This window comes from Camarhynchus parvulus, chromosome 4 (genome assembly GCF_901933205.1).
Source record: "Camarhynchus parvulus chromosome 4, STF_HiC, whole genome shotgun sequence".
NCBI lineage: Eukaryota > Metazoa > Chordata > Aves > Passeriformes > Thraupidae > Camarhynchus > Camarhynchus parvulus.
This window is the reverse complement of record NC_044574.1, coordinates 22,704,255-22,731,492: the sequence shown is the minus strand read 5'-3', so window position 1 is coordinate 22,731,492 and position 27,238 is coordinate 22,704,255. Positions and strand designations below refer to the sequence as shown.

General features: G+C 41.1%; 1 protein-coding gene across 8 annotated transcripts in view; it reads right to left on the bottom strand.

Moving 5' to 3' along the window:
* The window catches only part of TBC1D1 (TBC1 domain family member 1), a 95,448-nt gene that overhangs the window by 52,624 nt on the left and 15,586 nt on the right, over nucleotides 1-27,238 (bottom strand). Inside the window, exon 1 of one of the 8 annotated variants that reach the window (XM_030947113.1) lies at nucleotides 12,145-12,390. The exons of the other annotated variants lie outside the window; for them this stretch is intronic. Within the exon in view, the coding sequence (XP_030802973.1) occupies nucleotides 12,145-12,174 (30 nt within the window). The 5' untranslated portion in view covers nucleotides 12,175-12,390. Of the gene's footprint in view, nucleotides 1-12,144; nucleotides 12,391-27,238 lie in introns of those variants that run through there. 8 annotated transcript variants of the gene reach the window in all.

The window sequence follows — 27,238 nt, the reverse complement described above, 5'->3', positions numbered from 1 at the left end:
ACAAAATTTTCTTACTCTCTGACATTAGCAGAAATTCAAGGTAAAAAAGAGTTATAAAATTTGCAGTTCGTTTCTATTTCAGTGAAAGACTTTTTATATTCAGGTCTTATCTCAAGTATCTTCACAGAGCTTTTTCTTCTTCTGTTATCTTGCTTAGAGACTGGTCTACAGTCTCCTACACCTCCCTGACTTTCTCCAGTCATTAACTTCAATTCTAGTTTTAAAACATTTTTACCCACTGACTCTCAATAAACAGATTTTATTTGATTTTTATTCCTCCCACAAAACCACTTTCAAACCCAGATTTAATTCAGGGAACAACAGAGTTCACAGCTCTTCCAGTCCCTGGCTGATGACTGTCCTTGCAAGCTCCTATAAATTCTTCTGTGCATAGCAAATGCACCAGGGGTAGAACTAAAATGACATTCTTACCAACAGCTCCCTAAGTATTTCAGATTGGCAGGTGCACAGAGAGACAAGTCACCCTTACTCTATGACTTCATTTCTCAACACATATGAACCAAAATTTTGCTGCTGTATCCTCACTGCACATAAAACAGCTATAAACTGCCCCACTCTTAGCAGCTTCAGCAGCCACACAAGTTGGTCTAGCACAATTCTCTCTATAGTACATAAGATGCACTGGGTGTCTCACTTAACCAGGGAACTCATGAATGTCCTTTGAAAAGGAGAACAAGTTGGAGCATAACCAGAGGGCTGGGAGGGGTAGCCAGGGTAACAGCCAGCAGGACTAACCACAGTGCAGGTGTGTTGCTTAGGAAGGGTTGTGAAACCTACAAAAAGCAAGACGAAGGTGTTGTTTCAGCCTTAATAAGGGAGAGTTCAACAGCTGAGTGTCACCATGGGCCCATGAAAGGAAGAACAGTCATACACGTTTACTTGTGGGCATGGTTTCCATAGTAAGGTTTGAATGGGCATTATACAGAGAAAGGGATAAGTGAGGGTGATGAAGCTAAGACTCAAATTTTGCAGGGATGCTTTAAAAAGCTGATGAATCTGCACTAAAATTCAGAGGATATTCTGTGTGGGGCAGAAGAGAGTTCTCTGTTTAAATTTAGTTCTTTTTGACCTGGATGAGTGGATGAATGCCACTAGCATTGTCTGAGATGACTGACACAGTAAGCACAGTAAGCTGAAGAATGGAGCTCCATGTAACCAACACATACTCTCTTTACAGTTAACACATTATCATGAAGAACTATAAAGAGGACTAGACTTTCCACACAGATCAATTGCTAGCTCCACAATATTGTTAAGTACTACAGACTGATGTCATGAGTACTGTATGCCACTTTCACAGTATCACATTCCTTTTAATATTACACACAAATCTCAGCTTGAGAACATTCCTCATGATTCCTCAGCCAGACAAAAAAGAGTACGCTTTTTGCAAAATCATGTGAGTTTGAGAGCACTCCATGTAATTTTAAGAAGCACAAAAAGGTTTTCTTTCCTTTTGAAAAAAAAACAAACAAACAAAAAACCAAACCAGTATTTGCAGAATCTGTTGATGGTGTATTGTAAACAAGCTCAGAAATAGAACTTAAGAGTACTCAGTACTCTGTTGAAGTTGGACTGCTCTGTTTTGTGATGGTGCTGTCTCCCCAGGAGAGACGCATCATGCCGCTGACACAAAGGGCTTCTTACATATGCTTTTAAGACATACATTATTTCAATCCTGAAATACAAAAAAAGCTGGCTACTCTCCATAAATAAACGTCCATGTCCTTCTTATTTTTGGATCCCATGAAAATGCATGACCCAAAAGCAAACTGCAGTTGGCAAAGTCCCAGTGTGTGTTTAGAATACCTCCAAATGCAACAGCACCTGACTGGTTCGGAAGGGGTCGTTCCTACAAGGTGTGCTTTTGGGAAGAATACAGGTATACTCTGCCATACACCTGGTGCGCTTATTACATGGTGTTCACTAATTCATATTTGCCCAGTCCCTTCTGTCCTTACAATAAAAACCATTTATTTTCATCCTGCACAGTTTTATCAGCTCCTCCATTCAGTACCACAAACTTATATGGAACAACTGTGAAATAAATGAAAAGACATTTCAAAAAAGGCATTAACATCTTCAGAAGTATTTTCTCCATATTTTGTTTCAAAGGTTTCTTTTCACACAATTTCACAAATGAAAACGGCATTTCTAGTCTGGTCTAGTTGCTGGTCATACCTACAGAGTTCCTGGCTCACATTTTACAAGGTGAGTACTGAACAACGAGGCAATACCTGTTGTAAAGCAATACCTAGAAATATCTGTGCTCATTCATTACCAACAGAGATGAAATCCTTTTTTTAGGAGAGGTGCAAGATGGAACTGCAAGCAGCTCCCTTCACAGGGTTGAGACAGGTTTGAGACTTTGCTGGAGGCTATGGGGTGGGAAAGAGAAGGAAGCCTATTCTTAAATAGCTATAAATGGAAAAATACAGCAATGGCATTTCAAAGCTTTCAGTACAAGAATTCTTTTCTGTTTTGATTTTTTTGAGGCAGGGCAGAGAATTTGTCTTTTATAACTGAAAGGCAATATCAGGACTTAAAAAAGGAAATTAGGTAGTAACTTTTTTTTATAAATTATTAAACAGATTAAATTTCATTTGTACAATAGCATACAGGCTTTCTCCTGGTCTCCTTTGTTCCTGGGCTTCTAGCAGTTATCAAAATTGGTACAACTGGCAAAATAGGGGTTAGCAAAACAGACAGAAGTGAATACAATTTCTTTACAAATTAAAAAAAGCCTGAAATTCTTCTGTCCTTCTTATCAATATCCAACTCCAATCAAGAAAGGAAGAAAACTCTATGTGTATCCTCACTACAACTAAGGTTATTTCTGATACAACCTTTTTGACAGCTGACCCAAATGTGTGTCAAAATCTCCCATCCCTCAACATTTATTTTGATGTTTTCACAAAGGAAGGTAGTGAGGGGAATTCAACCTATGAATGCTTTTGGTTGGCATGATGTGTAAGTTTTATCTGCAGCAGAGTAAAACATCATCTCTTACTCTGACAACAGAGTTGACAGACTTCCAAAGGAAACAGCCAGCCACACAGCCCGCCCTCCTAGGGCTGCTGGTGGGCGGCACAGGGACAGATGATGTTTTTAATTGGAAGAATCTTACTTGAAAATTAAACTTACAAAGGCCCCAGGGGAACTGGAGTGAAGAAGCTGATCAGCTTTTCCTAGCATTCTGCCTGATTGGTACAAAATTCTGATTTGCTTGTGGATGAGCACATTTGCTGCTTTGTCATATAGTAACAGATTTCAGCTGTCTCAGGTCAACTCCCAGGAGAGCAGGATGGGAGAGTAATGACTAAACGTCCCATGAAAACTACTCTGACTTTCACTTAAAAGAGCAGTTAGTTCACCAGTTTTCATCCTTCTCTGCTGACACAGAAAAAAAACAGAAGAAAAAAATGCTGACGGAATTATAACAAACTACAATAAATAATTTTTATATGATTCCACATTTCATAAACAAAATGACATCAGCTGCATGAACTGTTTGCATACAAAACATATGCTTTAATCTAAAATGGTCAGCCCTCAATGACTGCATGTCAAGCAGAAATGTTGCTTTCACAGAATGATAAACTCTGTAGGTTATATTCCAATGGGACATAACCAAATCTGAAATTCCAAAACATATTACTGGTTCAGGTTCTGGGTAAGTAACAACAGTTTTAAAGACAGGTCCCTTGTACATAATCGTCTAAAACTCCAAAGCACTTCTACAAATTTTCTTTTCCATTTGAGGAGATTAGAAGCTATAAAAAGCTCCACAGAAACAAAACCAGCATGAAACATTTAGTGCCAACCATCCACATTTCCATGACAACGGCTTCAGCGAGCTCACCTCATTGCTACTACAGCAGCAGACCAATAGTTCAGTAAATATAGTGAGGCAACTGTTAAGATCTGGTAAAAGTAAGATATTTGGCTATATAGCTTCTTGAAATAAACACATAAATTCCCCAAAATGGTTCATTGAAAAAGAAAGAAGCTGTTTAGTTTAGCTCAGCTTTGCCATTTTCAGTAGCAGGGGGTGTGCCTGTGCAACTATGCATAAGCCGCCTGTTTTCCCCAAACCTGCAATTTCACAGAATATCTGCACCTGAAAATCCTGTTTGGTAGCTGCATATCAAAGGTTTTCCCTGGAAAAAAAAACCATGTTTTTGATTACAGTGATGGTGCACCAAAGATATAAAGAGAAACATTCACATGCCCAAAGCTAACAACTTTTTGAGTTGGAAAGAAGCTTCCAGATATTCCAGAAAAATGTTTGGTTTGCTTTTAAAATGTGACCATCAACATGTGTGCTTACATACGCAGTGCCCTGAGAATGGAAGGCAATAAACGTTTTTATAGTCTCTTCACAGCTCTTCAGTTACTAACAGACAGAAGTCTAGGGCACAGAAATTCCAGATGACCTCTTCAGGCCAGATATTTCCACTAGCCAAAAGGTCAATATCCCAATAAAACAAAAATTCCCTGATGGGCCCCTAATCCCTCCATCAGGGCCATCCACTATGCCACAGTGTGTCCACACAGCCAAAGCCACATGTATGCTGTTTGTCCAGCTTCTCTAATTGGACTCTCAAGCATAATATGGTGTGATTACTTAACTATTTTATTTTGAACCAGGAATGTGTTTGACAGTGGATTCTCCCATTCCACTTCTTGTGTGACAGCCTACATTATGGGGATGTCTCAAAACACCAGAACTGTCACCCATTTACACAGAACTAAACCTTCATTTTGTGATACATTTCACTGCAAACAGGCATTTGGTTCAGAGCACCAAATTAGGGCCAATTCAAAGTCAAAGTCACTTCCCAGAGTGAGGTACAGAACCTATGCTCAGCACCAGCAGCCTCCCTTGAACAACATGTTGCTGTATGGCACTGACTGACACAGATGCAACCTACAGAGGATTTCATCCAGGCTAAGAACTGCAGCTTTTGTGCACCTGGCCAGCTGATCCAGGAATTCTGGCCTGGCCTTCTGGGAACTTGAAAGCACAGGGGAAAAGAAGCAGCAGAAACCTGTTGTTATGCGCTAGTCCACTGAAACAGGTCTACTGAAAATGTACCTGAACCTCCCTGCTGCTTCTCAGCAAGAAAACCATGCTTTTCAGAAAGATTTTACTTTAAAAAATGGATACTAAGCAAGTTTGCAGATGATAGAAAATTGGGAGGAGCTATGACTCTCTCAAAGGCGGAGAGGCCCAGCAGAGGAACTTCAATAAACTAGCAGACTGGGCAATCATCAAATCTAGAAGTTTAACAAGGGAAAGTGCCAGATTCTGCACCTGGAATGGGGCAAACCTGGATGTACAGACAGACTGGGGAATGAGATGCTGGACAGCAGTGCCATGGAAAGGAACTTGAGGGTCCTGGTCCATGACAAGTTGAACATGAGTCAGCAGTGCCCTGGGAGCCAGGAGGGCCAACCCTGTCCTGGGGGGCATCAGGCACAGCATGACCAGCCAGGCAAGGGAGGGGATTGTCCTGCCCTGGACTGAGGCAGCCACACCTTGAATGCTGGGGGCAGTTTTGGGTGCCACAGTGTAACAGCGGTATAAAGCTGTTAGAACACGCCCAAAGGAGAGCGATGAGGATGATGAAGGGCCTTGAGGGGAAGCCGTATGAGGAGTGGCCGAGGGCACTCGGTTGATCCAGCCTCAAGAAACGGAGACTGAGAGGAGACCTCATTGCAGTGTACAACTTCCTCATGAAGGGAAGAGGAGGGGCAAATACCGATCTCTTCTTTATGATGACCAGTGACAGGATGTGAAGGAACGGCCTGCAGTTGTGTCAGGGAAGTTGAGGTTGGATATTAAAAAAAGCCCAGAGGGTGGTTGGGCACTGGAACAGGCTCTTCAGGGAAGTGGTCACAGAACAAAGCCTGACAGAGTTCAGGAAGTGTTTGGACGATGCACGTGGTGTGATTCTTGGGGGTGTCTTGTGCAGGGCCAGGAAGTTGGGCTTCATCCTAGTGGGTCCCTTCCAACTCAGCTTATTCTGCGATTCTGTGAAAACACTCCTATTAAAATTCTATATTTATGCATTAATGCATCTCATGATTTGTTATTCTAACTTGATTTAAAAGCAAGAATAACTGAAAACAATTCAGATACAATTCAGTAGAGTTAACTCAGTGATAAAACCAATACACAGTAGCTGAAGTAATTCCCCTGCCTCAGCTTCTGCTGAGTTCTGTTTGCTTTTCCCAGCTCTGCTGCCTCACCTCCCTATACAAATTAGTAAGCATCTCTTGACATATTTTGTGTATCTTAACTGATATGTAAAATACTACCAAAACAGAGACTGAGAATGTTTTTCCTCTGAGTCATTGCCATCCATAAGTTCTTCAGCTTGAACAGTAGAGCTGTAAAGGCTTCTAATAAAAAAAAAAAAAAAAGCCAAGCTGTAATGCTACTAATTGAATAATTCTATTGAGGAGTTTCTTGTTAAGTCATTAGTCAACCTCTGTACACCATACACAACCTCAGCTCCTTCAAATTTAAAATAAAATTGTTCAGAAGACTTCTTAAAAGTATTTAAAGCTTTTATTAGATGGCCCAGTAAAAAAATTCTAACAATCCCTTAAAGCACAGGTTTCTCAGAAATGCTGCAGCTGCTACATGCAGGATGGTGGGAAGTTGCAAACTGTAAAGAGGTTCTTTACCTGACTTTTCCCTAAGGATATTTCTATTTATGGGACCCAGAATGGAACTGCTGCTTTGGTGTTCTCATGAACACCTCTAGTACACATAAAAGACTGCTTTATTACAGTAGTCTTTCAAAAAAAGACTATGATGTGAAACAGTATTTAAAATCATCAAATGTAAGGCAAATAAAGTTAAACTGCAGTGCTGCAGACAAATATATATATGGAAAAAAATCCAAACAAACCCTTAGTTGTATTATCTATCTTTGATACAACCTGGGGTTTTCCCTAATCCGGCAGGATTTACTAGTAGTTTTGCTACTGGTTGGCTCAGAACATGTTAACCACATGAAGACAGCTAGCACCAACTTCCAGAGTGCCCGTCAGCAAAGAAAAACAAACGGTGTTTGACTAGAGGCTAAAAGTTCTGTTTTGAATTGCAGAGGACAGAACCTGTACAAAAGAGCAAGCTCAGCTACCTTGTCAGGCTTGGCTTGTTAAATCTGAAGGTCAACATGAACCTGAAAGAAGATACTCATGAGAAATTAATTCAGAAAGGCATAAATGATTCAAGAGAAAAACCTTGCTAAACTGCAATCTACATGGCCAGGAATTTCTCTGTGGAAAGCTCTGCTCCTTACTAAGCACCCCTAATGTAGCTGACAAATGCAGAGGACCCTGCCCTGCTACACCTGTGCAGCCACACAAAAGCCATGTGAGCGACCATATTCCAGCTCTCTCCCATCAAATGGGGAACACCTAAACAGAGCAGGTGCAATTCGAGCCTGGCATGGAGAAAAAGAAATGCAAGGATGAACAATAAAAGCAAATAGCTCCAAAGAGAACTTAAGTGCTGAGTAAGTGAGGGGTTTCACCACAGGGCTGACTTCATTTCCGATGCTGAGCGCATATTCCTCAGTCATCAGCCGGGCCCCCGCAGGGGCAAGCAGGAGTGACTGGCATACAGAGAGCAGTGCATTTCAACTCTCGGCGTTTGGTGATAATCAGCATTTATCTGAAAGCTGTCAATTGGCAACAACATTTTACCCCAACAGAAACTGACCTGCAGAATCACACTGAGCAGAAACGTAGTGTTCCCTGACAAGGGCATTGTGCAAGCTTGGGCACCAAAACACAGCTCTGGCAGAAAACTGCACTTTCTCTTTGCTACACTGCTGGCATCCAGCCTGGGAGACAAGTGAGGGTCTGTCCTTTCAGCCCTACCCACAGCATCAATGGCTTCAAGGAGATTCTTCCACAAGCAAAACTGTGGCTTTTGAGCCTTCCCTCCTCAGCAATTCCCAATTCTTCCCTGGCACTAGCTCTCTATTAACTACTTGATTCTTGATACAGTATGCAAGTATTCAAATTCCTTTACGATTAGGGCTATCAGGGATAAATGCACTAGCAAAACTAAGAGCTGCACCCATAGAATACCACCACCACTTACTCACCTATCCAAATAATTTATCATAAGTAAGATGAGCTTAAAAGTAAGACAGGTTTAACAAATGTGTAAGTTTTTTGGCTCTAGACTGTTTTAAAATGGCTGGTTATGAGGGCTCCTAAAGACACCAAAACTTGATTTGTTTGGCTAAAATGTAAATCATTCACTGAGGGATTAAAGATGACCAAAGGTGCTCAACTTCGCTGGAAGCTGTGGGGAATAAAAGAAAGAGGCATGTCAGTTAAAACTGAGCAAAACATCCTCATAAATGAATGTGACATACCCTAGAACAGACCAGCAAAAAAAGCCAAAACCATCCTTTCAAAACACCCTTAAAAAGGACAAAAAAAAAAAAAGCAGGAGGAGATTTCATGGCCATCATGATTTTTAGTCCCTCATTCCTCTTCATTCCTTTGCAGAAGGCAAATTAATTTCTTGTGTAGCTTCTGACCTACACAAAGAAGTATATCATTACTCCCATGCAAGCTCCTCCAGAGGTCTACTAGGCACTCTGTTATACAAAGAATAGGAATAGTAGGAATGCTGGCAAAACAGCAGCAAGATCAATTCTAACACAAAATAAAAAGCTGTATTAGGATTACAAGAAATATAAGTGGTGTTTCCAATATCATTATGATTACTTCTTCAGTAATGTTTCATGGCACAAGCCAAGTAACCACATCTTGCTGCACTGAATAGGACAGAAATTTTCTTTGTTGATGGCTTGAGAGCTTCCCAAACTGCGGAATGCTCATAGGCCCTTCTGACTCAGAAATCCTTGAAAAAAACCCAAACCAAACGAAAACTTACTTCTTGTTTTGCTGTTGGGAATTTCAGAGCATCTACTGTGAATCCACCCTAAAATCTGATTTTCATAGGAGAAGGAATCCAAACAATTGGCTTTCTCAACTCAAGGTCCAAGATTAGCCAATCAGCTGGGGACAGCTACACTGTAAACCCATCCTTTTTCTTCCAGTGTTGGTGGCAATAAGTGGAGGTTCCTCAAGCTTCAGCACTACACTCACTTGCAGCTCCCCTCAGGAGGGAGCCTCTCTTAATAATTATAGAAGAAACCTTGAATTAAATTGTGTAACTTTGCTTTGCATTTTATCTTAGTTATTTTCTTTACTGGTTCCTTGTTGATTTATAATCCTTCAGACAAAATAAATTGAACACAGCTATTAAATTATATACAGTACCTTCTTTTTGTAACTAGACAGACAAACTGTATAAATTTCATAGCTAGCTGAGAATCTGAGGACACATTTACTCAAAATTCTCTATACAGTTTCTTGCACTAAGAACTGTTTCAATTTCTTCAGCAATCAGTTCTCTAATTCTGTAAAGCTGCTTCTGAATAGAAACTTGCATTATAAAATTAAGCATTTTGTAAAGAACTAAGACAAATCTCTTTTTTTTTACTAAAGCTGCATTAAATATTATAGGAACAGAAATAAAATTATTTCTAACACTTGTCACTGTATTATTACCCCCTACTAATGAATTAATAATGTGTCAGTTTGCCACTAAAACTCTGCATGTGTTTTTTGTGACATTTTTCAAGCCCACAATGATTACTTTTAGTAACAGTTACTTCAGTGATCTAAACTGAATATGAATAGTCTTTGTGTATCTACCAAAGCACAAAACTGTATTTTCTACTCAGAGACGTGCAAACATAGTTTACACTTTCAAGAGACTGTGCTTTCAGGTGCTTAGTCAAAGGTTTCCTTTAAGTCAGTTGTCTAACTTTGTATCAAACCGTGCAGGAAAAACAGGTATAACTATTCTTTTTTATTTAAATAATTGTATGAGAGTAAAACAAGTCAGTTCTTTAGAATTCATTACCCACAGAACCATCATATAGGGGTTCAGCCAGCATCCATATGGCCAATGGGGGCAACATCAATCCACCTATGACTCAAGTGGGGCTTTATCCTCCAGCCCAGAATGGACCCCATGGCTGAGCCTGGCAGCACTGCAAAACTCAGCCCTGAGGAGCCTGTGTGTAGGTAAGAGACAAGCTGGGTGAAACTGCATGTAAAAATGTGTAAACAAGATATATTAAAAGGTAATGTTTATACAAACACCAGGGAAATCAATTTCATAGCACATGGGTGTAAATTGCTTCACATGTAAGTATCTGCAGGCCTGGTGACTTGCCTGGTGAGACTAAACACTTACCTTGCTTAAGTGGGGGGTCACTAATTTTTAAGTAAGAGATGCAAGGGGACAGCTTTCCTTCGAGGGGGGCAGTTTTCTCCTCCTACAGTCCTTCCCTGTTCTGGAATGGGCCACCATCTCATAAATACTGGAAAGGCTTGCATTTGTGTTGAAAGCCCACAGCAATAGCTCCCACATTTTAACCGATCAGATTTTGGCAGGCAGGAAAGTTTTGTCTATTAATGAGCCTCATTTTATATTTCTATCAAGGCAGTACACTGCCTTGCTTTCCCTCCCAAATTAGTGCTGACAATCAATGGCCATCAAAAGAATAAAACTAAGTAGTTCTGAAGAACCAGCATTGAAATAATTAGTTTTGAAAGCACAGAAAGTACTCCTAAAAGCACTCTGAAGTGCATTTGTGCAAGAGCTTGTTTCTCTAAAAACACAGTGAGCTCCGTGTGCTACAAGTTGTGACCTCCTCGGACCAGCTGCCTTGCCCAGCTGCCAAGTGAACAAGGAGGGAAGGAAATGAGCCATGCCTTGGGGGGCATCCTTGAAGTACGTACTCAATGGCATCACCCATCCTTGACAGCAGCCACCTGTACAGGAGACCGGCACATTAAAAGAGCCGGGACGGGCATCAGCCGGTATCTCTCCTGCAGACTGCACGGGAACCGGGTCTTGGGTAACGCAGGAGACAGAGCCTGAGGAGTGACAGGAGAGGTCACTACACGTGCTCCACCCAACAGGTCTTCACTCCGAGGAAAAAAGGCAAGTGGAAAGACAGAAGGATACATTTCCATTTTTCAGGGTGTGTCTAAAACTCAGCAGTCTATTTTCAAAACAGAATAGAGCAAATCCTTCTATCTGAGAATCTGAACAAAGGCAACAGTCACAGACCAAGCACTTCCCTCTTAGTATCTTCTGAGGGTAGGAATTTCATCTGTTAAATATTCAGGAACAGGGACACAGAGTAATTAAGCAACTGACCATTTACACCTGATAACAGAGAAGGAAGAATCAGGTTTATGTTGTTTGCCTAGCAGCCTACAGTGTCTGTTGAATTTCAAGATATATGTTTTTTTCCCCCAGCTAATTTATTCCAGGAACCTACAATTCTTGACTGCCGTACAGCTGTTCCACACACTGTGTGAAACACTTCTACATGTTGAACTGTGCCTTGAGACAGAACATCATTTGCAGCTCATTTTAAATTCATAATGACGGTTACTTTTGAATTTTTTTAAACATCAGCTCAAAACTATATTCTAGACATCTTTAACCATCTTTACCGCTTTGCATTCATATGTAATTTCAGTTACAGTGGAAAATCCTACAGATGAAGAAGGCAGCACGACATATGCATTGTCATAGTAAAACATGTAAGTGTCCCACTAAAATCCAACTTATTGTTCTTCATAAATTCAGAGCATGACAAAAACCATGGAAAAAAAAGACTCCAAAACAAACAGTGGGAGCGCTGTTACACATTCCCCAGAGAGCAAAAGTAGCGTTAGACTTCAAAAAGCACTAAAATCTGGCCTTCCGAGCAGTTTTAATTTCAGCTCTCCCCTTTTGCAGATCCGCAGCAACGTAGAACGAGTCGGCCAGACCTGCAGCTTCGCTTTTAGCCCCTAAACCCAAGCTATGTCTGACAGCAGGTTGACTTTACTTTGAGTGCTGCTCCTTTTCCCTGGCTGAACAATACAGCAGGGCTCCGCTCTCTTCCCGGGGTGACGGACTTGCCTGGAAATTACACGCGAACATCTGCAAGCCCTAAGGCTGGACTTTATTTCCCGAGCGCGGAGGGCGGCGGGCGCCGCGCCGCCTACCTTGGCCACCCAGCTGAACAATGGTGACATCCTAGGGGCTCCGGCGCGGCGATCCCCGGCTCCGGCCGCTCCTCTGCGCCTCTCCCGCCCGCCGCTCCCACCGCCTCATGCGCTGGGAGGGCCGGGCCCGCGCGGACTCCCGAGCCGTCCCCGCCGCCGAGCGCCGGCCGGCGGCACCGCGAGCTCTGCGAGCCGGGAACACTGCCCGTGGCGGCGCCGGCTGAGCCGCGGGGCGGGAAGGGAAAGGAAGGGCCGCGGCCGCGTCCCGCCCCCCGACGCGCCCCGCCTCCGGAGGGGCTCCCCGCGCGCCGGGCTGCGGCCGCCCGATCCCGGCGGCGGGAAGGGAGCGGGCTCGGGAAGGGAGCGGGCTCGCCCTGCGGCAGCGCGCCCGGCAACGCAGGCAACCGCCGGCCGCCGCCGCGCGCTGCCCGGCCACGTAGTGCAGCGCTGACCGCGGGATTCCTAATAAAACTTTCCGGGAACATCCCAGCATCGAAGCCATTCCTAACATTAAAGGATCGAGCGAAAAAGCATCTGTTTGAAACCACAGGGAAATGTTACACTTCCAGTCTGTCTTGCAATTCGTGTTAGCTAATGGCATTTGACATCACACGCTAGCAGCTCAACTCCCAGAAATCAGACTGTTGTGGAAGGCCAGGCAGTAGTGTACACGCTTCCACCAGGTCCAGGGATGTTACTTGCCACTCAGTCAGGAATGCTCATTCCTTTCGTTGCTCCGGCTGAGCTGGCTGCGAATACACTCCTCTCCTACTCAGTGGCTGTAGGGCTGCCAGAGACAACTAATTTTCCTGAGTCTGGAGGAAGGGCACAGAACCAGGAAAGGAAAAAAGGCTTGGAGTTCACAGGAAATAATCCACTAGGCTCAAAACAAAAAGCCCTTTCTTTTCCACCACCTCAGAAACAACACGAGAAACTAGATTTGCACAATCATAACAGAAAAGCATAGGGATCTGCTATGCACTTCTGAAAAATAAAATTCGACTGGTCAAAGTTAGATGATGAAGTGCCAAATTGAACTCTTCTTTTTGCCAAAGACACTCTCACTGAGACAGCTACTCCACTGTGAGAGTGCCCTGCACATGCTTGCACTTGCACACTTATGGCCAATGGAACGATCTCCAGGTCAGAGCTGACAGTGCTCCAGCTGTTTGAGTTATTAAATGAAACCAGGAGGGGAAGAGTGACATCCACACACGTGGGCTGGTGAGAAGCAGAGCCAATCTCACAGCTCACTGAGGCAGAAAAGGGGTAGTTTTGGCACCTGCCCCAGACTGCATGACCCTGCAGCCCTGGGTTTGGTACATGCAAAGCAAACAAGGGAGCAGCAGCCAGAGAGCTCTGTCACCTCCTAACTGGTGCTGGTGAGTGCCCGAGCACTGCTGCATCTCTGTAATGGGCCACAGATGGATGAGGGGGCAACACAAAGGCGATTCTGCTCAGGCTGTACCCAAACTACAGTTTCTGAAATGAAAACCTGAACAAATGCATTTCAGATCTTCATAAAAGGAGAATGGAGTTCCATTTTCTAATAGTTCTACAGATTAGAAATAATTCACAAACATGGCCAATGGCTCTCTCTGTGATTATCATAGTGGCCATGGACATTTTGATTGTACAGATGCTCTTAGCCATAAGCCCAAGAGGTCATTAAATATCTCTGATCCCCCTTCTGGTAGCAGTCTCTAAAGGTTTACTGGCATGGTAGAGGGAGAAATTTTCACTGCTGCTACTGTTACTGATATACAGAGCACATACATGAAAAAATAACATCTGTTCTCAGGGCCTTAAACTCAGAACCTGACAAGAACTCTACTTTTATTTCATAAAGTAACTGAGGGCATGAGCAAGGCAGAATGCTCCTCCTCATTATGTGCTGCTCATAGTTGTACAGCATAACCACTATATTTGACGGTAGCATGAGAGTCTCAAGAGTCTCATTTCTCTAACGCCGAGTGTGAACAATATTACTTCTAAATAATTATTTCTTCCCCTTTCTCCGAGGAGATCCTGCCAGCTTGGGATTTTTCCCAGCTTCCCCTTCCTGACTGACATCTTTACACAATTTTAAACTAACAATACACACACCTGCCCAAGAGTCCACATTAACCACTGATGTCAGTCAGAATATCTGGCTTCTCACCCTATCTGCAACTGGCTCAAACAGCCATTTCCAGTGTGTCACTTCACACTACTTAACTTTGAAACCTGTTGCATGTAGCCATAGTGACATCTGTATTTTAAATGCACTCTAAAAACTTCTACATGCTTCTATAGGATTGGGTAGAAGAGTGGTCTTGTGGTGAAGATACTGAATTAGGAGACAGAATAACAATGAATGAATTCCAGCTTCTGCTGTTAACACGACTTTCAGGCATGCTACATGACTGCTCTCTCTGCTTCAATTCATTTGTTAAAAAAAAGATTATAGATGCTGGCCTTGAAGGAAGGAGAAGTGGGCACACTTTGGCATTTGGGGAACAGCTGGAAATGAGGCTTAAGTGTTCAGCTATAAAAACATTTAGTAATGCATTAAATTCTTCAGTGTAAATTAAAAGGTCACTCTGTTGCTTACCTTCCAAAAAAGATGCATTTAGAAATGTAGTGGGAACAATAACTGGGTTCATTTTTCAGAATGTTCAAATTTCTAAAAAGAGAACTTCTGTATTTTAGTATTTTAAATTTGGCTTGTGTAGATAACTGTCTCTCCAAAAATACTACATACCCATTTTGGGGAAATGGAAAAATTCAGGGTCAGGGAATAACATCTGTATTGCATAAATAGTAAGTAGCACTTGACACCATCTTATCCAAGTCTATGATCTCTTAAAAATCAAAACAAACCCCTCAGTCCTATAAGCTGTTTCATGTTATCATGGAAAGTATTAGCAAGATATTTGTGGCTGTTTTTAAAATAGCAAAAATTAAAATACTTCAAAGACACAACTTAGAGCTTCCATCATCAGAAAGGTGATCCTTCTGTTCTACAGATGTCCTACATAAATTTACACAAATACCCCCATGATTTTTTCTCCAACGAAGTTTTCTCCATTTAAAGAAGTCATTTCAGAATGAAAGAGATATAAAAAGAGAAGGGAGACATAGAGAAATATTAAGAGAGAGGAAGGTGCAGCTGACCTTTCAAGTCAAAAGAGGAGTATTCCTGACTAATTTTCCTCTGATTTCACTTTCTCTAGGTTTAACAAATATATTTGTGAATCTTCACACTGTCTCATCACTGAATGATGTGTCACAAGAACTTGCATTAAGGGTATAGCCACAACTGTGGTACTTGAGAACTGGCCTCTCCTGTTGCTCTTGTGTTACCACTGGTGGAGATTTTAAAGCAGATCCCATTCCCATTTAAAGTTTTTTCTTCTGAATGGTACTTAAACATACTTTGGCAGTGATTCTTCTCATGAATTATCCCCTCTGTCCACATTCACTTGCAACTTTCACTTATCTCCTTCCTTCCTGTACACAAGAAGGTCTTGATAAATTCAGGTGGAAAAAATACAAGAAAATAATATGCCTGCCATTAATTATCACTCTCCAATTACCATTGTCTTTGTTTAAAAACACAAACAGTTTTTATCCTTTATCACTTATTTCTCACTGTTCTTTAGGATTTCCCTGAGTATTGTCTCATCCTTTCCCAAAAGTTCCAGGTGTGATGGTTTCTACTTTATCAGAGAAAAAAGAGAGAAAGAAAATAGCTACTGTGAGAGTACTGTTTGTGATGTGAATTCAAAAATGTAATAATGTTTTGGTTCTTAGATGCAGCTGAATAAATCATACTGAAACAAAGGTGTCTAAGGAAACACCAGACTTCTATGGCACCTTCACACAATGCAAGATGCAAAAAATGATTTATCTGAATACATCAACAGAAAAGAGTAATGAATCCTCTGGATTTCATCCTATCTGAAGATTCAATCAAGCCTAACTCAGTGGCTTCTGAATAGATACTGTGGTAAAGAGTAAGCTTTGTTACTTCTTTTGGCTAAATTATAAGCAAACATTTTTCTCAATACAAAATGAAATATTAACCATGAAACCAATTACTTCACCAAACCACCAGCCCCCTGATCTCACCAGATCTCCACCAGCCCCCTGATGAAAGACAACAGTAAGACCCAACACCTAACCACAAGGCTAGTAGTCGCTGTCCCTTTGAATAAAAGTGCACAGGAGCCCACTGCCCATGCTAAAGATGAAATCCAGCTTTCACCAAAGCACCTGGGATGACCTTCTTGGTGGTTTCTAGACTCTCATTGGAAACAGAAATGATACAGATTTGGATAATCTTCTTAGTACTGTGAGTGAAATTTTCTGGCTATTTGCTAACCAATAGCAAATATGAAAAATGCTGACATTGGGCCGGGGTCCAGAGATAACTTGCAATTCACTGCCCCTGTGGCAGACAGAAGAGAACATTTCCTCACCACACTGCTGGGCACTGATTCAGCAGCAGAGTCCTTTCCAACCTCTCCTGTAGGTTTAGCTTACATATCATTGTATTTTCCACCACAAGATTTGTAATTGCTAAAATGCTTTGATTCAAGTGATATTAGGATTTCTCACTCAGGAAAGAAAAGTCATGTTGGTGATGTCCTCTTCCCTACCACCACTATCCCTTCTCTCTCCAACAGTGTCAGAGCATAAGAGGGTTACCATGTGCTGAAGCTCAACTGCACCTCAGCAAGAGGACTGAGGGCAAGCAAGATCTGTGAAGGGAAAGGTGATCCTACATCTGTAGGAGAGAAGTATAAGAGCACACGGGCCATGTTGCTCACTCAGCAGACAGTGGAATTGAACACTTCCTTGGGCAAGTCATATCCTAGAGGCAGGGTTACATCAAGCAGAGTGAGGTCATGAGAGTATTAGAAGATAAAACACCTCATAAGGTTGAAGCAGCTTTCCTGATTGGTTATCATTATCTTCAGATTCTTTCCCATGGGTCTGTTTTGGACCAGAAAGTATTTAGGCATTCTTTTTTTCATTTGAAAAGTTGTATCCAGAGAAAACAGTTTGTGCTTTTCTTATGCCCTGTTAGAAGGCAGTTGTGGGTGGTAGCAGATGCTGGGATGATCAGTCAGTTACCTTGAATGGAATGGATAATTTCTTAGTATTTGCTTCAGAAAGTTCAGAGTGGAAGGGTTTTGGAGAAATCCTTAGTCAAACAAGGAACTGGAGAAAATACTACTCACAGCATGTGGAACCCATCATCCTGTAAAGGTAACCAAGGCCATAATCAGCTTAATGGTAACACAATCTAGCTTTGGGTCCATTGGTGCCAATTCATAAACATTAGGGTCATCTGATGCAAAGAGCACACCTGGACTGAAATCATTGTGCCACTTCAAACACTTCTGAAAACATTGATGAGCAAAATTTGGACTGGCAAGCTTTATGCTGTTTAGTAATGAGGGTTTTCTGGAAGTTGTGAAATGAGCAGGAAGAGCAGAAAACAGGTAGAGCAAATGAGGAAACTGCAGAACCAAATCACAGAGCTCAAAATTAATGGGGATACTCCCAGTGTGCAATGACAAACACACGTCAAGCCTTTGAGATAATCAGCTAAGTCTTGACTGTAGCTGAAACAGCTGGAAACCTCCTGGTTTTCCTCCTTGTAGGGCAGTAGCTTTTGGTCTTCTCGGTGTCACCAAGCTGAGGGATAACTTAGCTGAGCTCTCCATGCTGAGGTGGCTCTGGGGAGAGAGCAGCAGATGCCACAAGGATGACATATACTTGCACACACACCCTGACACAACTGGGTAAACTATAGAATATTAATTATGCAAGACTGCTTATTTTAAAAGTCTCCCAGCACTGGGATGCAAAACATGTGAAAATGAAATTGCCATTAGTGTCCCCTGGCACTAGACACTTGGCCCTGAAAGGACTTTGCACCCTTTTCTATCAGCTTCCTGTTGCTTCCTTGTGACAACCACCACAGGTCTCTGGAAAATAAAAAAAACTCTTAAAGTTTAAAAAACATTTTCAAAATACAATTAGTTAAAAGTTATACTTAAAGTGCTTGTTGATCTTGAAGCTTATATGATTAACTCAAGTCACATGCGAAAAAAACCAGTTCATTTGAAGATAGATCTCATTTCCTTTGTAGAGAAGTATTACCTTACAGTAGAACGAATCCTCCAAATTACTAAGCACTTCTACTTCCAATAATAGGTAAGTTATAGAGTAAAAAATGTCTAAAAATATTGAGGAAAACCTATGAACAGAACATGACACCTCTCATTTGACTGGTTAAAATAAAAATATAATTATAATTTTATCAATTCCCTATATGCTATGGGACACATATATATTATGAATGTCTATTTCCATTACATGGGACTTCATGTTAGTTTAGCTAGTCCATATTTACTATAGCCCACTAGAACACTCTAGTAATGAGTAATATAAAATAAGGAATGATGTATCATTTTACAGAGTTATAGCCTAGCTCTTTGTTCACATAATTAATTTTAGATACAAAAATAGTCCCACTGTCCTAGACATATTATTTTGTATACCTCAGTTGCAACAGTAGGAGACATGGGAAGTATATTGAGCCCCACAGTATGGAGAGCCATGGAAAGTAGCCAGTCTTTTCAGTTCTCCACAATTTACTTAATAAATCTATTTCTAACAGCACTGATTTCTCATTATTTAATTCAGCCACCACCCCCATAGACAGTACACAGATTCAAATGCGCTTATATTGTAGTTCACATACCCTAAAGCAACCCCCATTCCAGTAAACTGAGAAAATTCCAACAGTTAAAATAAAACTTTAAGTGTTAACCATTCTACCCCCAAATGAAAATATTTCTTGGTTTTCCTGGGAATTGCTTAACAATAAGAACTATCAGTTCAGGTTTATCTCTCAGTAAGTGTAGGGTCCAGAACTTACCTACAGTCAATGGAGCTATATTACAGTTCACATATGATAAGCAGCTGAGTGTAAAAGCTATGTGTTTGAGAACTGCCCCCACTAATATCACAGACCAAGTTGTTACTATATCCTTATGCATCTTAAGCAGAGATAACAAAAAGAGGAAACAAATACCATATTGTCCCGTTCTTTTCCAGAATCAAGCTGAAGAAATTTTAATGTCTGTAAGGTTGCTCTCATACTGTAAGCCTCCCTGCTTGGGTGCTCTTGGACAAAACCCTGGTGGAAGAACTGTAGCAGCCAGCTGAGAACGACTGCAGCCCCTTGCAGTTGATTAAGAAGTGCACTCAGCTGCCTGCCCAACCCTTGCTCTGCGTCACTTCTCATCACCAGCCTGCCATTTGGTTACAAGCTGCAGCACAGTCCTTCCCTAGGTAGTTCCAGTGTAATGTGAAATTGAGAATACCACTGGAACCTACTAACATAATAATGTGCATGTACAGTAACTTTGTATGGAGCATATAAATCTGCCTTTTTATTAAATTATCTGTGGTTTTTATTTTGCTATGTTGTGCTGTTGATTATATTCCTTCTCAGCTGTCTTGAAAGTGGAAAACTTTATCAGCAATGTTCCCTTGCACACATTTTTAACTTACTGTTTCTAATCTCTCCCCTTCCTACATCCTTCTGCAGGCTTATTAACCCAACAAGTGTATTTTTGCCAGTGATGTGGACTCTTTTGCTTTTGTATTTTTGGCTAAATCATACTGTCTTTCAATTACAGCAAAAGCCAATAAATGGCAATAAACCATCTTTCAAACCAAGATTCAAACACTGTCTTTACCAATCTGAAAAATCACTTTCCCCATGATACAGCTGGCTTTCCATTCAGAAATTTACAGTTCCAGGTTTCTTTACAAACAACATTCCACATTTAGTTACTTCAAGACAATTCTGTTTTAACTCCTAAAAAACACACTGGAAAACATTTGTGAAATATAACACACAACAGAGAGGCTTTTAAAATACAGCAGCAGGATTTGTCCTTATGGCTCTTTTGTGGTTTTGATAAAGCTACGTTGCTTCAAAGGGCTCAGGATATACTACTGTAAGTCACCGCTGCACATTTCACCCACATGTGCTGACTGCGCTTCCGGCCCTGTGCCAGAACAATGGAAGCCTCTGCGTGCTGAGTCAGCCTTCCAAAAACCACAGATCCACACAGACCCAACACAGGCCCTCACCACAGGCTCTGTTAACCATCTTGTCACCAAGAAGAGGAGAGAGCGGCAGCATTTCATGTAAGACTCATCAAATTTGGAAATGTGTACATATTTTCAGGAATAAAGTCTGAAATATTAGTTGACATGCAGTACACAACTGAAATACATAAATACATAAATAAATACATAACTAATCATGGGTCAGTTTTGCCACTTCCTCCTTTCTGGGTGTTCCTAGTACCAACAGGGAACTCTGGCATTCCAGGAGAAACCTGCACAAAGCTGGATGGATGGGCTAGACAGTTGAATTCTTCACTGAAGTGGTTTGGTAAGTTCAGATACTGCTACAACTTGCAAGTCTGAGCTCACATATTTGAATAATTTGTACGTCTTAACTTACATATTTGAATGTGTTCACAGGTGCAAAGACGCAAATGGATAGGTGAACCTCAGAAGTCATCTGAGTAGGTCTTTTAGAATCATAGAATCAGTTTAGGTTGGAAAAGACCTGTAAGATCATCAAGTCCAAGCACTAACTCAGCACTGCCATATTCACCACTAAACCATGTCCTCAAGTGTCACATGCACACATTTTTGAAAGCTTCCAGGAATGGTGATTTTACCACTTCCCTGAGCAGCCTGATTCAATACCTGGGAACCCAATTACTGAGGATTTTCTTTCCTAATATCCAATTTAAACCTTCCCTGGTGCAACTGAAGTCACTTCCTCTCATCCTGTCACTTGTTACCTGGGAAAAGTGGCCGATCCCACTTTACTACAACCTCCTTTCAGATTGTTGCAAAGAGTGATCCAATCTCCCCTGAGCCTTCTCCAGGCCAAACAATCCCAGCTCCCTCAGCTGCTCCTCATAAGCTTTGTGCTCCAGACCTTTCAATAGCTCCCTTGCCCTTCTCTGGCCCAGCCCCTCAATGTCTTTCCAGTTGTGAGGAGCCCAGAACTGGACACAGGACTCAAGGTGTGCCTCACCAGTGCCGAGTCCTGGTCCTGCTAGCCACACTACTTCTGGCACAGGCCAGGATGCCATTGGCCTTCTTGGCCACGTGGGTACACCCCGGCTCATGCTCAGCCAGCTGTGGCCACATTCCAGCCACTCTGCCCCCAGTCCATAGCACTGCCTGGGATTGCCGTGACCCAAGTGTAGGATCCAGCACTTTGGCATACTGAACCTCTTGCAACTGGCCTTGGCTTATTTATCCAGCCTGTCCAGATCCCGTTGCAGAATCTTTGTGCCCTTCAGCAGATCAACATTCCCACTCAATTTGGTGTCATCTGGGAATTTACTGAGGGTGCCCTCGATCCCCTTGTCCAGATCATTGATAAAGATAATTAACAGGACATTTCATCCAGGGTATATTAAGTTCGCAAGTGTGCCATTGCTTTAAATTATAATTTATGAGTCAAATGAAGGCCCATTTTAGTCAATCTTCCCAGCTTTTTCTCTTATGCATAATGCTGTAATATACAGTCAAACAACAAGAACTTACTAAGAATAAAGTATTACTTTCTCTCATTGTAGATCCACAATGTCATCCCCATACAAGTGCTTTGAATTTGCTCTACAAAAAAAGACAAAAACCCAGAAGTCTAATTCAGCTGACATTTCAAGCTGGCATCAAGACTTCCAGAACAGGCTGACATGCCTGTGCAAATGTGTGTACTCAAAGTCATGTCACTGAGGGTTATCTGGCTAAGGAAAATTTGTCACATATCTAGCTTTTATATGGCTTGCTGGAAGTACATTGTCTCAACATGTGCAAAGAGGTTTATCGCGAGACCTTGACAGTTTCTGTTCTGTAACTTTAACAAGAAACGTAATCAGAAATCTGTGTTTTGTTTATTTGAGGTTCCTGGGAACTCTTCTGACTCTTCCAAATCTAGCACACTTATGGATACTCTATTAAACACAAAAACTGAAAGAGAAGGAAAAAAAAAAGACAACTCCATTCTAAAGAAAAACATGAAGCATGTCTTCTGCAGTACATGAACTCCCTGCAGAAACCCCACTGAAAAACCTCCTCCCAGTAAAGAGGAAGGCTGCGTACAGGCAATGCATACACTCTGAGATGTAAAAGCTATTCATTTGAGAATTGCCCCCACTTAAATCACAGATCAAGTTGCTACCATACCTTTGCGTCTTAAGGATGTATCTGGTTCAGTATGTGGTTAATAACATACATGTAAAGAATATCCAGAAGTCCTGCAAGTTTCTAGAATATAAACTTTTGTCCTTGCACACATAAAAACTTTATTATAGCAAGCTCCTAACATGACTGAGAGCTAATGGTTTCATATTTATCAGGTATTCTGCTGAGGCGAGTTGAAACACCCCAGAACAGTGGCTGATGTCAAACACTAACCAATGTTAGTGAAATTTAACACACAAGAATGAACTCCTGAAACAGCAGTATTTCTGTTCCACAGACTTTACATAGCGCTGCTTCTTGTTACATAGTAAAATACAAACTCATTCCAATATTTTTAGAGGCATTGCAAAAATATTGAAAAAACACCCCAATGAAAAACAAAAAACCCAAAAAACCCACTAGGAGAACCCAAACAGAACTTCAGTAGGACAATTTGGGAAAAAAAGTAAAATGGAAATTACACTACTGAAACTTTCTAACTGAAAACCCACCAGCATCTTTCAACTGATTTCTACCAGTTTTAGATTAAGCCTTCAGTATCTCCACAGCAAGGTGAGCAATTCTCCTGCTGGTGGAAAGCAGAAGAGGTGAAAACTGTTACAGCAATCGCAGGATCTTACATTTGCTCTGGACAGCCACTAAGTGGCACTTAAACACCTCATCTTAAACACTGATGAAGCTGCAAACTTGTGAAGGGATTGGAGGGACAAAAGGAGTTATGCACTCTGGGGAATAATCCCTTTCAAGAACAATGAAATTCTCTTCTTGCAATTAGAAAAGCTTCCTAACAGCCTGGCTACAAATGCTACTGTCAGGAACACTGTACAGCGCTCCACAGCAGCAGAGATAATGCAGAGAGCTCCTCAGAAGCAACTGCTTTTCTCTCCTAAATCCCAGTCCTGATTTGGGAATCAGTGCCTCATTCCAGTGTGTCAGTACCCACTACTGTGTCGCTTTGAAATCTGCACTTAAGTCATGAAAACTGAAGTGCCTCATTACTGCTGGATAGCTGGTCCAACAAAGGCTATCCTAACATGATAACAAAACTCCTAGAAATGCCTCTGAATTCAGCTGCAGTGAGAGACCTCTGAAGGTACCTCTGAAGGTACTATTTGTACTAGAAGATGCACATTAGAACATGGTATTCATAGTCTGTAGAGAATTAAAAGTGATGAACGGGGCTTTGCTCTTCTTAAAACTTTAGTAAATTATTGATTCATAGACATATGGCATACTTCTATTTGGAATTTTAAATAAGGAAAGAAATCAAAGTTTTGTAATAGTGGTGTTGAATCAACCACGTTAATCATCCTCAATATATTCTTGTATTTGAATTATAATTTTTCTTGTCTGGTTTTAAAAGTATTTCTGTTTCATTAAAAATCTTTCTGTATTAATTAATTATAGGTATTGGAAACCTTCTTTTCCTATGTGAACAACATAACTGTCATTGAAAAAAATCTAAGGCTAAAACCAAGTGGAATAATATATTATGTATTATAGGTGCTAACCAAGCAAGTATCTACAAGCATGTTCAAAGTCATTGCTGCAAGTATGTCTGTTGTCTTCAAAGGACCTAGCCTGAAGTTAAAGTGCATACAGATCTCAGCCTCAAAGACTCAGAAATAAGATTTATGTACAATTTGCTTTCTTTTTTTCCTCAAAAAAACACCTCCATTTCAGTTAGCCACAGGTTTAGATGCAAATACACCATCAGATATTCAGTGCAAGCTCTGCTTTACACCTTTGTGCTGAATGTAGCTTCCAAAAATCTCAAATGAGGAGTTATAAAATCTAGCTTTTATTCCCTCTTCCTGTGCAAGTTCTTCTCATTGTAAGTAGAAGCATAGCATATAAGCAACAGAGCAACACAACAAACCACATAATGATTACTAAAATACAATTTTGAAGCACATTCTGCCCATGTGAAGCTAGTTTTGTGGAGGTCTTTTAAAGAAGCTTGCACATGAAAAGTGTTCAATCAGTTATGCAGAAGGACCAAACTTAATCCAGTGCATGAATATCATCAGTGAAGCTGTTTTTTATGACTAGCAATAGATCTCAATTACTGTCACTCTGGAAAAAGTGGGGGGGAGGGTGGGAAAGAAAGGGGAAGTCCACATTGACCAGCAGTTTCATACAAAGGACAAACCAAGTATAAGCTGGCATTATCCACTCAATCCTTGTATCAGATCCTCCATGATCAACCTTTAGGGCAAACACACATATCCATTTAAGCCTGTATTTGTCCAGTCACACAAATCATTCTTTAGGAAAATATTTCCCACAGCCCTTCCCATAACTTGACGTCCATAGAGAGGGTAAAAAAACAGAAATAGAGAACAACTGCGTCTACACCAGGCAAGGGAAAGCACTGATTTTACGACAACGATTTTCTGCCATTATTCACTTTGACATATAACAGGATGGAAGATTGTGCTGCTAAAGTAAATACAGCAGTTATATATGCATCCTCTGCTTTGGTTTTCTGCTCCACTACAGCCAAAGAGCCCCCATCTGATGACCTTGGGGGCACAGCATAAATGTCAGCCCAGGAAAGGCAAAACTAAATGAAAAGCCAACTGCATGGAAACATAAGGAGCTATTTCAGGAAGATGATTTACTCAGTATCAAAATTTATGACTTGGCATCCTCATATTTGAATGTGGATGGCTTGCATTTGTCTTTTAGGCCCTTTTAAAATCTGAAAAGAAGAAAATACAACTGCCTGAACATGAATGTCCATGTTTAAGTAGCTCCAAGTGAGCTAAAGCCCAAGCTTCCTAATGAAACTTGCAAAGCAAATTAAAAAGGAGGTTTTGGTTTTATTAGTCTTGAGGAAAGATAACTGGTATCAACCAGATAGGAGCCAGAACCACTCTTGAGTCTGTTTCTAGAGACTGTACTAAACTACATGAGAGATACAGCCTTTGTTTATTCATGTATTTGACAAAAATTATCTTCTCAGTTTTGCTAACTAAATCACACTGTCCTCAATATGTTATTGTATTGTGCATCACAACAACTAACACTGTTTAAGGTAAGACTGATTTTTAAAATAAAAACTGTTATTTTCAAAGCAGTTTCCCCCCCTCTCTAATATAGCTACTTTCTGGCTTTAAATTGCATACAACTACCATTGCACCAAGTATCCACAAAATTTATTTAAGAACTTCACAACTGTGCATACTTTGTATTACTTAAGAGTGTTAAGTAATTAAACAAAAAATAAAAACCATCCAGTGAGTCTAGATTATATAAAAACCATCTAGTGAGTCTAGATTAGACTTTCTGGCGTGAGTTCAGAGATCAACAAAACAGCATTCAAACTTCCAAACTTCTTCTAGTCTTAACTGCAGTAAGCCTCAGCAGTGGATAACTCAGAAAATACACTGGAGCTCCTTCATCATTAAGTATTTCTTTATATAGTAGTGTGCATGCAGCTTATATTCAATATTGCGACAAATCAAACAGTATTTTCTGAATTTATAATTCTGTACACAACTTTTATTTCCAAACTCCTTCTGTTTCACAATCAGAACTTTTCCATGGGCACAAGTCTCTCAGTTTGGTTTGGGTTTTTTGATTTGCCCAGCACTGTTTGCTTGCTGGGTGTTTGTTTGAAGCTGTAGGACTGATGAGGCTGCAAGGCAATGAGGAGACCCATTCACTTTGTGTCTTGCATCCAACACCTTAGCAGAAATCAGACTACTACACCACAGTAAGGTGAGCTGGATAACTCTGTTGCTAAAAATTTTGTTATTGTTACAAGTTGTGAAGCCGAGGACTTTTAAAATTATTAGTGTTGGGCAATATGCGGATAGACAGTTTCCCAATTGAAGAACACCCACCCTGTGATGTTTGTCTTTTTAGAGCAAGGTTACTTTGGATTCACTAGGCAAGAATGCAGTGATTTCTTCTGACACATTACTAGCAGGACAGATTTCAATGTCAGTGACACTTTCAGAGAATATTCTGAGTTGGGAAGGACCCACAAGGATCATCAGGTCCAGCTAGTCAGTGAATGGCCCATACGGAGATTGACTCCACAACCTTGGTGTTACGAGCACCATGCTCCAAACAAGGTGGCTCTGTGTGCAGAGGCCAAAGAAGCCTGCAAGTGTCCCTGCACCTCCATCCTCACAGTCTTGCTTTTAAGATCTATGTCATCCTACAAAGAAAGAACAATAGGTTTCTGCTCCACAGCCCAATCCCTTTGGAGTACTCCTGGTGTGACACTCTCTTTCCCTCACCTGCTTATGGAAGCCTTGTCCCAAAATATTTTATGCTCACTTTAGTTGCCAAATTTATGTCTACTTGAAATTTGACAAAAAACATCTATGGTGATCTAGCAAGGTGCACCAAATGGGTTTTGGAGAAAAATGAAATTCATTTCTTTTACCTTAGCCCCTAAAGCAGCTCAACACAGAGCTGGACAAACATTAGTGCCAGCACAAGGGAAAACACCAAGGAAGTACATCAAGGGATGGATCAGAAGATAAAAGAATAACAGAATTGCCTCTTTTGACAGAGGACAGCTATAAAATCTTCTCATCATAGATTACACTTTAACTAAAACCCCACAGGAGTTTAAGACTGAATGAATGGGGGATCTAAGGCCAGCCTCTAGGTGGCTATGCCCTGACTCTCACACACTGCACATGAAACTGCTCTGTGATCATGTTAGGATGCTGATTTCATTGAAACTTTGTCACTTTTCCTTTGGAATATTTAAATTACTCTGAAACACATCACTGAGTGATACCACAGTATAAAGAATAGGGGG